This window comes from Notolabrus celidotus, chromosome 4 (assembly GCF_009762535.1).
Source record: "Notolabrus celidotus isolate fNotCel1 chromosome 4, fNotCel1.pri, whole genome shotgun sequence".
NCBI classification, from domain to species: domain Eukaryota; kingdom Metazoa; phylum Chordata; class Actinopteri; order Labriformes; family Labridae; genus Notolabrus; species Notolabrus celidotus.
Window position 1 is genome coordinate 25,865,709 of NC_048275.1, and position 12,927 is coordinate 25,878,635.

Consider the following 12,927-nt stretch of genomic DNA (forward strand, 5'->3'; position numbering starts at 1 on the left):
AATGAATGCATGACTCATTATGATACATCCAAACAGCACCAGCACATCAAGTTTGTATTTGCAGCACAGTTTGAGGTGCACTTTTATCAAAAAGAATAACATAACAAAACATATTAGCCAAATTTTTTTACTGTATCTACCCACTTAACATCTATTTTCGTCTTGTGCAATATGCAGCGTTTGCACTGGTCACACAAGACTGCTATTGAAACCATGTAGGATCAAATTTTATTTGAAAACTCAACTGTCTTTTTTCTTTCTCTCCCATGTCCTTTTTTCCCTCCTCCATCACTTCTCTATTCTCAGATTGACCTGGAGCCAGAGGGGAAGGTGTATGTTGTCATTGATCTATCAGGATCTTCCAGTGAAGGTAAGAAGTCACTGATTACTGTACGACACAGAATAATTGCTGTTGTCCTTCGTGCTCAGTTTTTGTCCTTGGAGTTAATAGCACAAAAAGCTGTTGTGTAATCGTTCCCAAGGCTTTTAGTGTGAAGTGATAATCTCATCTTGTTAATCCTGTATGAAGTGTCTGCTTATGTCATTTTGATTCTCTGGATTATATGGTGATTTTTGTTGAGTAATTGTGGCCTTACAGTAAAAGCTTCCTAGTCAATTCCTCTTAATTTTACTCAAGACAAACAATGTTGCTTCATCAAACTCCAGGTAAATTCCCATTGTGGTTTTATCAATTTGATATGTTTTGTCTACTGTCTTGAGACTATAGCAGATTGAAACTTGTACAGGGTAATTTTGCTCAGTTAAAGATGTATTTAACAGGTCTTGTATGCATGAAAGGTAATAATACATCATAATACACAAGTGTTGCTGTTTTCCCTCATGATAGTGAATGTGTAACCTCACTTAAACAGGCATGTAGACCGACTATTAAATGAAGAGCTCTGTCATGTTTGTCTGAATTTGCACTTTACCTGTATGAACAAGCTGAAAGAGCAGCCTGAACGACAACTAGTCCTCCTAGCTGTAATGAGACATACTCTATGATATGGGGATGTCATTTTTACATTTCAAAGAAGAACGTAAACATTTTCATAGGTACAGTTTTTAGTGACACAACTGTTGGAACTGTGTGTGTGTGTGTGTGTGTGTGTGTGCGTGTGCGTGTGTGTGTGTGTGTGTGTGTGTTTAGTGCCTATGGTTGCTGCGTAAAAGCTTTGTGGAAGCCAGTCCGACCGCATGTGTTGAGTAACACTTCCGCGCCGCATCTTCCTCTTTCTCCGTCACTGTATCCACCTCTTAGGTTAAACCAATGACTCTTACATAGTGACCTATGAAGTGGTAGCCTAGCCTTTGAAATGTGACTGTTAACATTTGAATATGACTTCTGTTTTTTGTAAAGTTTCTGTGTAATATTAATAATATGAAATCTGAAACCTGTGGGCCAAGGACACCCTTACATCAAGAAAAAGATGTAGTTCATTAGCACGTGTTAGTGCCGTACAGTTAGGCAAATAAGACACGGTTCATTTGAAGGCATGAGGATGATCACCTCAGCTTGCAGTTAGAGACAAGGTTTTGAAAGATATCCTTAAGCTGTAATTTGGTCCAGGGTGTTGCTTTCTATACAGTTCATCCTCCACGGTTTCACTCACATGAACACATCAGTGCTGTCGTTGGCTAAATTGTCTCTAGGGTCTAGTTAGTATTTGTCAATAAGGGCCTGTAACATATAGGTATGTAATGTGATCTGACAGATATGACCTTTTCATCACAAAAAAACTGCTTTGGGTGATTTAGAAATGGTGCCTTCATGTAATTTACAGCAGACCAAACATTTGAACTTCATAGTTTACAGACCTGTCAACACTAGTGGTGCAACGGATCATCGTTGATCTGTGATCCGTACGGATGCCTCTCCACGGTTCGGCACGGACGTGGTCCGCGGATCGGTTGATGGAAAAAAAAAAAAGGTTGCGCGTCAACTCACTCGTCAAGCGCAGTGGTAGTCATGGCAAGTGAAGGAGCAGAGGAACATTATAACCCTCCTGCATCTTGGAAGTCACATGTATTGGAGCATTTTGGTTTCCCTGTGAAATACAGTGAATGCTGAATGTGATTGAGCCACGTTATGATATTCCGTTGCGCACCCACTAGACCAGAGGCCGTCAATACACGGCCCGCGGGCCGCATCCGGCCGCCTATTTGTGGCCCCCGAACTGTTACTCCTTCACTCTGTGTTTTGGTCGGGTCACCCCGTGTTTACCGGGATTTTTTTCTCCATGTCAACGATACGCAGACAGGCTGTTACTGGGTCACTTAGAGTCCAATGCTGCGAGTGCAATTTTTAACTTTCACTTTCGTTTATGGAGCAGTTCGCATGTTGGCACTTTGCCAACTGTAGGACCCTAGAATAAAACGGTGTGTTCACAGTTTGCTGCTCAAAGAAAATTGGACGGTGAAAATCAGCAAATGAAAGAAGAATGGAGTGAAACTTTTGAAGTTCCTCTGCTCCTTCACTTGCCATGCCATGAAATGCAGTGAATGAGGCAGGACTGGGCCCACAGATAGGGTGCTTTGCACATGCAGTAAATTTTGAGTTGAATGTTGTTTTTATTTAATGGGCAAAGAGTTTTACAAAATAAATAGAGGGACAAAGTTATATTTATCTTGTCTTCTTTCTTTTTTTTTTTTTTTTGTTGATCCGAAAAATGATCCGATCCGTGACTCAAATCCGTGATACGATCCGAACCGTGAGTTTTTTGATCCGTTGCACCCCTAGTCAACACCATCACATAGCAGAGCATCACAGCACAGCACAGCAGATGATGTTTGGATTACAATTGGCTGACAACATGCTTTAAAATTTAATATTATAGGAATAGAAGAAATTGGTGTTGTCATGCCCTTAAAACCATCTATAGGATAGGCACCTGCCAAAATATAGAATGAATTGAGCATAGTTATCATACAATAGTCTGATGATTTAGTATAAAGAGCAATGAGTCTGTTTTGAATGATGGTCTGGTCCAAAAAAAAAAAAAGATGAGAAAAAAAGGAACATTTTTATCCAGTTGGATATTGAGTCTTATGGATCAATATTCAACATTTAGTACTTTGTATTATGTAATACTTAGTATGAAACATGCATATTTTGACAAATGTTAGAGTTTTGGCCTAAACCACAATATTTTTCTAGATTAAACAAAGTAGTCTTGGTGTGTTCAGCCAAACCAAACTGCAACCATTTTAAACGTAAACATGTGTACCATATGTTTTTCTAAAGTAATGTAAGTATGCAGAGACAACATGCGACTGACCAATCAAGAGACACTTCTGTGAGTCCTTTGAACAACTGACTTGCCAAAATATTTGGTTAATAAAAAATGCTGAGTTAGTGTAAGAATTGAGAAAAAAGTCAAAAAAATCTTCAAAGATTCATTTTATAAAAACTAAACAATATACATTACCACATTTTTAACACATGTAATGTCAACAAACCTTAAATTGTAAAAAAAATAAATATATAAAACCAATTTAGACTAAAATAGAAACAACATGTTTTCCTCTTCTAAAGATGTAAATGACTTTCAAACCATGCCAACATAGCCGCTGAATGTTACTGTATGCACTAGACATGACAGAATGAATGTTTACCTGTTGTGTGTGTGCGTGTGTGTGCGTGCGTGTGTGTGTGTGTGTGTGCGTGTGTGTGTGTGTGTGTGTGTGTGTGTGTGTGTGCCTCGATTACATGTTCCAGAGACACGAGAGAATGGAAGATGAGAAAGATGGAGAGAGGGTGAACTAGAGGTTGAGGAGGGGTGATAAATTGATTAGTGAAGTGGAGTGCTCTCTAATGCTCAAATGGACCAGTTACATCATCAGAAGAGAGAAAGAGAGAGAGAGAGAAAGAGAGAGAGAAATGTGTGATTTGAGAAGCACTTTTCTTTTTCTCACAACTATAAATATGCTTGTCTTTATCTCTCCGTGTGTAGAGACATACAATATATATTTATATTTCTGTGTGTGAAAGGGAGAGTGGCTGAAATTGCAGTCATTACTTAAATGTGTTTACATAGCAGAAAACACATGGGTGAACTGTCAGGCCTGAGAGCTGCAATCAACCTATTAGCCTTCACACACATATAAAGACCTGCTGTCACCAGCACAGGATAAGATGCTGCTTGTTGCTAATAGCAGGTAAAATGTTTATAATCCATTTAGGCTGTAAGAGCACTATGCTCTGAACACAAAGAAGTTTTGTTTGGAAAATTTAGCAGCTTCATGTGAACACTTTGGTTTATTTATTCATAGCTTAATTGATCTCTAATGGGGAAGTTTGCCTGTAGATAAAAGCTGAACACAACCTAATAAATTAATGATAATAAGTATTTTTTAATATGTATTGAGATAAATACAAACACTTGAGGGTGGATTTTTAAATTTAGCACATCCAAAGCAGCTTGGAAAATAATTATTAAAACTACCTCTAAATTAGAAGTGATGCCCTTAAACAAGCAGAAACCTACAGCACAACCAGACTCATTTGAGACTGGTTGGACTGCACTAGAGGGGAGAGACAGAAATACAGATAGACTGAAACAAAATGATTACAGATAATTGACTTATGGTAATGACATCAGTAATAGTAGTTAAAATCTTACCAATTTAGCAATAACAATTAAGATGTTAATTTGATTAAGACAGTCAATAAACATAGCAAGCAGTCATTCAGGTTTACTGAAGATAAGAGAGAGGTCAAAACTCATGGAAAGATGTAAAATTAGTAACATTCAGTAATGGGACACAAGATAAAGAAAGAGTGTAAGAAGCCCCATTTATCAAGTCCCCAAGCAGTCTAATCAGTCCTGCTTGGAGTTTTATTCCATCAGGTGTATGTTTTATTGATGGGGAATATGGGTATCATTACACTTGCTAAACATCCACATTTTAACATTTTCACTCTTATCATATTGATCTGCTGAAGGTAGCATTTGGGTGAAAGCACTGCTGTGGCGGGCAGTTGCAGATTTGCTGGTTAAGCTGTTATCATACATTGTCATTATGTTATTGTGTCGGATGCATACCAACAGCAAGTCTTGGGTTGGTGCCACTTCCCTGTGCTGGTACTGAGCAGTATAGTTTTCAAAATATCATACCCTATATCACTTCTCAGAAGAACTACACACTGTAGATGTAGACTGAAGAGGATGTTGGTTTTGGTTTGGAAGGCATTTCGCTTTAAGTTGGCCTTTCCTCCCTGATGCCACTACCATCAGTAGCTTCCTGCTGCAGTCTGTCACTTGGTCGCTTTCTTGCAAGATGTAATTGGTTGGCAGATTCTCTATGGTTGTTCATAGTATAAATATTTAATACTTTTTTAGGACCCTTCGTTAAAACAAACACAATCCTTGTTAACCCATCTAAAAATATTGAAGATGTAGAAGCTGCTAAAGACCCTTGGCATGACTAAGACGATGGTTTGTGGGCCAAATTTAGCAGCTTAAAGCTTTTGTTTTTTATGAAACAGACTAAAATTAATAGTGACGCCTCCATTTAGCCTACAAAAACACAAAATCTTCAACAAGATTGACTGTTTCTCTACTTCAAATAACTGTAACCCCATGGGTCTGTGTCTGATAAGGTCACTAAGAACATGTGGAAGAAACAGCTTGCAACTTACCATCCTGTACAAATTTTACTTTATACATTTTATGCTCTATTTTTCATATCTGAACTCCTTATTGCCCCTTTATTTACTACCTTACAGTGCACCTTATAATGTTGTCTACCTTATTTCTCATCATATCACAGTTAACACCACACAGGGGTGAACTTACATGTCCTAATTGCCCTTTATAATTCTTGATGTATCCATACCTTTGTGTAACAGCTGTCATACAAACATGCTGTCTGCCTTTGTCCACAATAGTTCCACACAGGAGCTTAGACTCATTCTTCATCTACTTGTATACAAACTGGTTGCTGCATGTCCCACAAAATCCCACTAATTTGGCCTTTTTATTTCTGCTAGTGTGTGAAAGTGCTGTAGTGATCTAGCTGCTCCTTGTTGTGACATTTACTGTAGTGCTGCTTACTGTCTTACTGTTGGGGCTTCAGGCTTCACTACCACTTCAAGAGTTAAGGTAAGGACACCACAGAGGAACAGCATGCCTATCCCAACCCCCACCCTCATCCGTGAACCCTATTTGATGGAGGACACTAAGACTAACACTGTTGCTTGGCAGCAGTCATCAGTTGCTAGGCGATAGTGATGGGGCGTAGCAGAAGGGCTGGAAGAGTCAGAGTGAGGACATGCCGGGGGCAGACAGGATGTACAAAAAGTCCTGACCCTGGGGTTTAACACCAGTATTGACAAGACTTTGTAGAGCAATTCCAATAGGACTCCATCTTTGACAGGGAATTAATGAGCTCAGGACAGGTTAGGATTGTCAATGTCTTTATGTTATGTGTCATATTTTCATGAACAACTTGACAGAGGTCAATTATTTCAGCCAGTTGAAAGGTTTAGCTCTGGATGGGTTTAGCTCTAGATGAAGGGCTTGAAAACAGGTCAACATGAGAGATATGTAATATTTCTCAGGGAAGAGTAGGGTCATGATGATAAGTTCTTGCTTTTATCAATGAAGAGTATAGCTAAAATTGTTTACTTTGATATATAGAAATGATTTCCTCAGGTTTCAGTTGTTTTTACATGTCAGACCTCTCTTGAGCTTTGGAGATCCTCTGTCCCAGGTGAGGACAGAACAAGTTATCAGTGTAAGGTTCAAGAAAGTCTATGGTGTAGAAACATTTTGCCCTTTCTTTGAGACTCTGTGTTTGGTATTTATAACAACAATTAGTCCACAAGTCATCGTTTTACTTATTTCCCACCATACAGGCTGCTGGTTGTACTGAGGTACTCATTTTTCTAGCTGCCAGCAGTAGCTTTGTCCAGGTTTTGATAAGATAGCTAACAGCTAACAGCAGTTTTGGCTTCCTACAATTGAGTGTAAACAGACTTCTCATTGACATGTATCGGGCGAAAATCATGCAATGACAATGAAAAAGATTAAAAGAGGAGGTGAGCATTTGCACCGGAGCACTAGTTGAAGATAAATGATTGGTCAAAAAGGGAAACAAACATTGATGTAACTGGTTGTCTGCCCAAACAGAGCATGCTGTTTTGTCTGGTCAATATTAGTCAGAGTATTTATTAACAGAGATTTTGCCACAAATTTCCTTGTCAGTTTATTTACCATTAAGGTTACCGTCTGATAACATTTGTTATGAATTGGTGTTTTTCAAATAAAGACTTGTTGATTGATTATTGACGTGTTTTGCACCAGGTTGTTTTATCTTGTTCGTTGGTTTAAGAGGTTGTAGACTTCCTCTCTGGCTGATTATAGATGTATGATTACTAAAGATGCCTTATTTTTGTGTTTACTTGTGTTTTTTGTGTTTGTGTTTAGTTTAGTTTACTTTTTTGGTTTACACACATATATATATATATCATATAGATTAACAAACACATAGACATGGAGAGGAACATAAAACCCTAAGAGGGGCCTACCCTGGGCACTTAAGTACATATATAACATTACATTAGCCACTGAAAAAATAGAATATATAATGCATATATATATGTGTGTGTGTGCATTAATGAAGTCTTGAAAATTGTGATTTTTAATTCAACTATTTTTGTTGGAAAAAGGGTTAGCAGTTTTTTGTTTTAACTTGAAAAGTGTCTTATTGAATCTAATTAAAAGTTTATCACATACTCTAATCTCTTTCACTTACTTTCCACAGATCGCGTGTTTGTGTGTGTGTGTGTGTGTGTGTGTGTGTGTGTGTGTGTGTGTGTGTGCGTGTGTGCGTGTGCGTGTGCGTGTGTGTGTGTGTGTGTTTTAGTATTTGATAATTAACACAAGGTTTGGCAGTAATTGGATCCCCAACAGTTCCTCTGGGAAACGCTCTTTAATCAGACAGAGAGAGAAGTACAAAGACAGACTTTGTGACTGGCTGTGAAACGCTGTGTTTAATTCATATTAGGCACCAAACTCAAACTCAGTCACTTTAACCCACATGTGGACACCGCCATCTAGTGGCTGTATGGTGTAAGTGTAGAGTTTGTGCCAGTATCATGACCGGCCAAAACCAAATTCTCCTTGTCATGCTCATTTAGCACACTGCTATCATACTTCATGACATGAAACATCTTTGTGTCATATTCTCTGTTCATTTCTGATACCTGCATTGTTATGCACACTTGCTAGCATGTTGATGCAACTTTCTTTCACGCTGCATATTCATGTTGTTAAATCTAATATGCATAAATTATTTGTTGTGTATTTTTCTTGTTTGAGGACATGCAGCTGCTGCAGGTTCCACAGAAAATGAGGAACGAGTGTTTCGGCAGCGGATGCGTCCCAGGAAGCGTCAGGGTGCTGTCCGTCGGAGGGTGCACCAGGTCAACGGACACAAGTTCATGGCCACCTACCTGAGGCAGCCCACCTACTGCTCCCACTGCAGGGACTTCATCTGGTGAGATAATGAATATGTGTCCAATAAACAGAGAGTATTGTGCTTTTTATCAGTCAAATTTAACATTACAGTAAGGATTTTATAATAAAATGTATGTAGTCACTTGTTAGACACATAAAATATACAGGCATTCCCGGATAAATAATGTCTATACATGCATCTATCTGCAATACCCTCTAGAGAAAGCCAAGTTTGATTTTAAAGCATGCAAATGGGTGTTACAGTTGCACGTTCTCAGTTTGTATACAGTAAATATGTTCTCCTGATTTCTCTCACTGACCTGTTGGTCTTGTTTTTATGTAAACCCACAGTGGATGCTGTGAAGCGTGGTGTAATAAACAGAGACAGCTGTTTATGCCCCCATCTCAGCAAACCAAGTTAGCTTCACTAACATAGAAACCATGAGACAGTTGCTCTTCTGTTTGAAAGACCATTGGACAAAAAACATTCTATTTGTCAGAACAGCACTGTGTTTGATGGAATCCAACACAGTTCAGGTATTATGGGGTGAATCAACAACAAAAAAACATCATATTGAGGAGCAATGTGTTTGTTAAGAACACTGCAAAATGTGCCAAGACACAGAAATCCAATAGATACATTTAACCAGACTAAAACAATGAATGAAGCACATTTGCTTTTTAATCTACTCTTATGTATCACAACATCCTCCCAGAATACTAAATGCCTTTGTAACCCACAATAAATCTTGATTGTGGATAACAATGCATACTTTGCACCAGTTTCCTTCAGTTAATCCTGTGCACTTTTTTTTTTCACACATTTTCTGTCTCTCCCTGACCTTTAGGGGCGTCTTAGGAAAGCAGGGCTACCAGTGTCAAGGTAGGGTGACTTCATGTTCCTTCAGTGTAATGTAGCCTAATCTAGAAAATATGTTTAAGTGTGTGCGCGTGTGTATTTCTCCTGCAGTGTGCACATGTGTGGTCCATAAGCGCTGCCATGAGCTGATCATCACAAAGTGTGCAGGGATGAAGAAGCAGGATGACACAATTGGAGAGGTACTGATTTGTAAATGAAGGCTGTTTCTTTTTATACAATACAAGGATCTCTGGCTCAATTGACCACATGCAATACTTTATGACAAATATACAGCTATATGCAGGGTTTAAAGAAAAGTACACCTCAGGATTTTATTAAGTCACTCTTTTGTTAGAACTTTCACACACTACTTTCATCAACTTATAAAATCCTTTTCAATTTACATTAAATAGTTTAATATCAAAGGCAAAATATATCTCCTGAACCACACTTTCATTGATTTGGTCATCAGGGTGCCACAATTTAGTAAATAGGTTTAGTGCTTACTGTCTTGCTTTTAAGCACTTAGCGGTGGGGATTTGATTGAGGTTCTGTAAAGTTAGGGGGACTTGGTTGCGGACTTTGAGTCTAGTGCACTTTTATGTGTTTACTTGATTCTATTGAAGCAACTGGGTCCATGCTATCCAGCCCGGGGTAGAGGTAACATATCCCGAATTTCAATCGGAAACATCAGGCCACCACAATTTTTGCAGGTTTGCCTCACTTTCATTTTTCTCCCTCTTCCAGCAAGTCGGCTCTCAGAGGTTCAGCGTCAATGTGCCGCACAAGTTCAGCATCCACAACTTTAAAGTTCTCACCTTCTGCGACCACTGTGGCTCTCTGCTGTGGGGTCTGCTGCGACAGGGACTCCAGTGTAAAGGTAAAGATGAACACGGTGCCTGTCCATCTGACACTTAAGCTATAAGAATGCAGACAACATGATCTGGTCCTTTTCAGGGGTAGTTTATCTCACCAGGAAGAGAATAGGTTCTGTGTCATGGATTATTTAACTGGTTCAGATATTTGTACTAAATGATCTATTGGAAACTTTCTTCCCTATGTGTGTTTGTGTCTCAGTGTGTAAAGTGAATGTACACAGACGCTGTGAGAGTAATGTAGCTCCAAACTGTGGTGTGGACGCCAGAGGGATTGCTAAAGTTCTCGCTGACCTCGGTGTCACACCAGACAAAATCTCCAACAGCGCCCAGAGGCGGAAAAAGGTACGTCAGAGAAAAGACAGTCAGAAATGACGTCACACCAAGCGAAAAATACCAATGTAAGCTCTCACTGAGAATTTTGTTTGCAGAGTTCTGAGGGCCTAAGACTGGATGTTAACAGTTTCTTTGTAAATCGGTGATGAAGGTGTTTACAGATGTATCTATGTCTTTGAAAAGCTTTCTCACGGTCAGGACCCTCAACCGCCGTTATCCGGGACGCCCAAGACAGAAGACGATCGCTGCAAGTCAGCCCCCACCTCCCCGTGTGACCAGGGTAGCAAAAGTTCTGATTGTCGCATGCACTTACACCTGCAGATGAGCAAAGGCACCAGATCTTATCTCAATTTTTATTAATCTATTCAGATGCAAAGGAGCTGGAGAACATCCGGAAGGCTCTGTCGTTAGACCACCGTGGGGAGGAGAAGAAAACACATCCCCTCTCCTCCGCCTCATCTGTTTCTACAGTAACAGGCGACAGTCAAGGAGGTGGGGATAAAGGAAGTGTCAAGGTGGAGGGCGAGAGAGGCCGGGAGAACGGAGTGGTTAAAGGTCACATTGCTCCTGAGGTCAAGAGAATGAACTTGCAAGACTTTTTGTTCATCAAAGTTCTGGGAAAAGGAAGTTTTGGAAAGGTGAGCATTTGAGTTCTGTCATTTATTGACTTGTCTACTCTGTTTAACATCTGTTTGTACAGGAATAAATCTGTCAATGGAGACGGAGTGAGAGAACGAGATGATAAAAATAGGGAAACTAAATATGATAACAATTCAAATACCTCGGAATTCTCTTAGACTCACAGCTGTCCTTTAAGAAACATGTGAAAAAGCTCTGTAACACTTTGAGACTTAATCTCAGGACCTTCAGGTTTATCCGAAACCAGCTACCAATTGATGCAGCAAAACTATACATGCATGCAATGACATTTTCCCATCTGTCGTACTGTGTCACAAGTTGGTCACAAACTGGGAAAACAACTGTACAAGCCAAAATTTAAAGGTACTGGACAAGAAGCCAAAAAGTTATCACTACTGCAATATAATACAGAAGAACAACCTCTTAACTTTTGAAAATTTTGTGGTTTTGCTGATGCTTGTTTAGTGTTTAAAGTGATAAATGGCCTGGCTGCTCCCCCATTAAAAGAGTTTATATCACTGCGTGCAGATAATGGTAGAACAGCTAGGACAGCAAATAGAGGTGACTGTGTTATACACCACAGATCTTCTGAATTTGGTAAATCAGCCCACTCTGTTAGAGCAACATCTGCTTGGAACTCATTACTGAGTAAAATCAGAGAGTGCTGCAGCTTTGCTGCATTTAAGTCCAGGATGAAATCATGGCTAAAATCAACCCAATCATGTACTCATCACATGTAAATATAATGACTTTCATAGTGTAGTGCTTTTAGCTATTTATTTTTTATCATTGTGTTGATAGTTTTGATGTAAATGTATCCATGTTGTTTTATAGTGGTTATGTATTATTGTGTAGCTGTTTAAATTATGTATCATTTGTTTTCAACAGAGGCATCGCCTCTGTCTCCTGCCCAGGGACTACAGATGTAAATTAGCTGCTAGCTAACTCTGGTACCACTAAATGGCTGCACACTGTCCCTGTTGAAATAAACAAATGAAAAATAAATAAAAAACTGAATACTCTCTCTGGTTGCTTTGTGTCATGTGAACAGGTGATGCTGGCGGAGTTAAAAGGCAGCGACGAGGTTTACGCCGTCAAGGTGTTGAAAAAAGACGTGATCCTACAGGATGACGACGTGGACTGCACCCTGACAGAGAAACGGATCCTCGCTCTGGCCAGAAAACACCCGTACCTCACACAGCTCTTCTGCTGCTTCCAGACTAAAGTAGGCACGCACGCACGCACGCACGCACGCACGCACGCACGCACGCAAGCACACACACACACACACACACACACACACACACACACACACACACACACACACACACACACACACAAAAAGAAAACAACGGACATGCACAAGTATTTTGTACCTCCAGATGGCAGCATCAAGTCACACTTAAATGTGTGACCTTCAGTTGTTGTGCAACAGGTTAGTCTCACAGAAAGTACCCAGAACACAGAGAGGGGAGAACTATTATTAAAATAGTTAAATCAAACTAAAAATGTTTTTGTTCATATTTGAGGAAACAATTAACGTGTTGTAAAATAAGAATAAAACTGAACTCGCCAAAAGGTTACACAACTTTTTACTTTTGTCTTGATTCAAATCCTGATTACAAGCCTCTTGAATAAATACTGTCAAAAAAATGATGGCACAACTGATTATGAAAGTGATATAAAAAAGGGATTTTATAACACAGATTTTAGTTTATCTCACTTTCCTGAACTTTTGATTTTTCCTTGACAAACA

General features: G+C 39.4%; 1 protein-coding gene across 2 annotated transcripts in view; it reads left to right on the forward strand.

Moving 5' to 3' along the window:
• The window catches only part of LOC117811288 (protein kinase C epsilon type-like), a 95,319-nt gene that overhangs the window by 33,406 nt on the left and 48,986 nt on the right, over positions 1-12,927 (forward strand). The window contains exons 2-10 of one of the 2 annotated variants that reach the window (XM_034681472.1): positions 307-370; positions 8,334-8,502; positions 9,311-9,345; positions 9,433-9,521; positions 10,069-10,201; positions 10,399-10,541; positions 10,716-10,812; positions 10,902-11,170; positions 12,223-12,396. In XM_034681472.1, the coding sequence (XP_034537363.1) occupies positions 307-370; positions 8,334-8,502; positions 9,311-9,345; positions 9,433-9,521; positions 10,069-10,201; positions 10,399-10,541; positions 10,716-10,812; positions 10,902-11,170; positions 12,223-12,396 (1,173 nt within the window). Of the gene's footprint in view, positions 1-306; positions 371-8,324; positions 8,503-9,310; positions 9,346-9,432; positions 9,522-10,068; positions 10,202-10,398; positions 10,542-10,715; positions 10,813-10,901; positions 11,171-12,222; positions 12,397-12,927 lie in introns of both variants that reach the window. The other variant, XM_034681471.1, reaches the window with a different exon arrangement.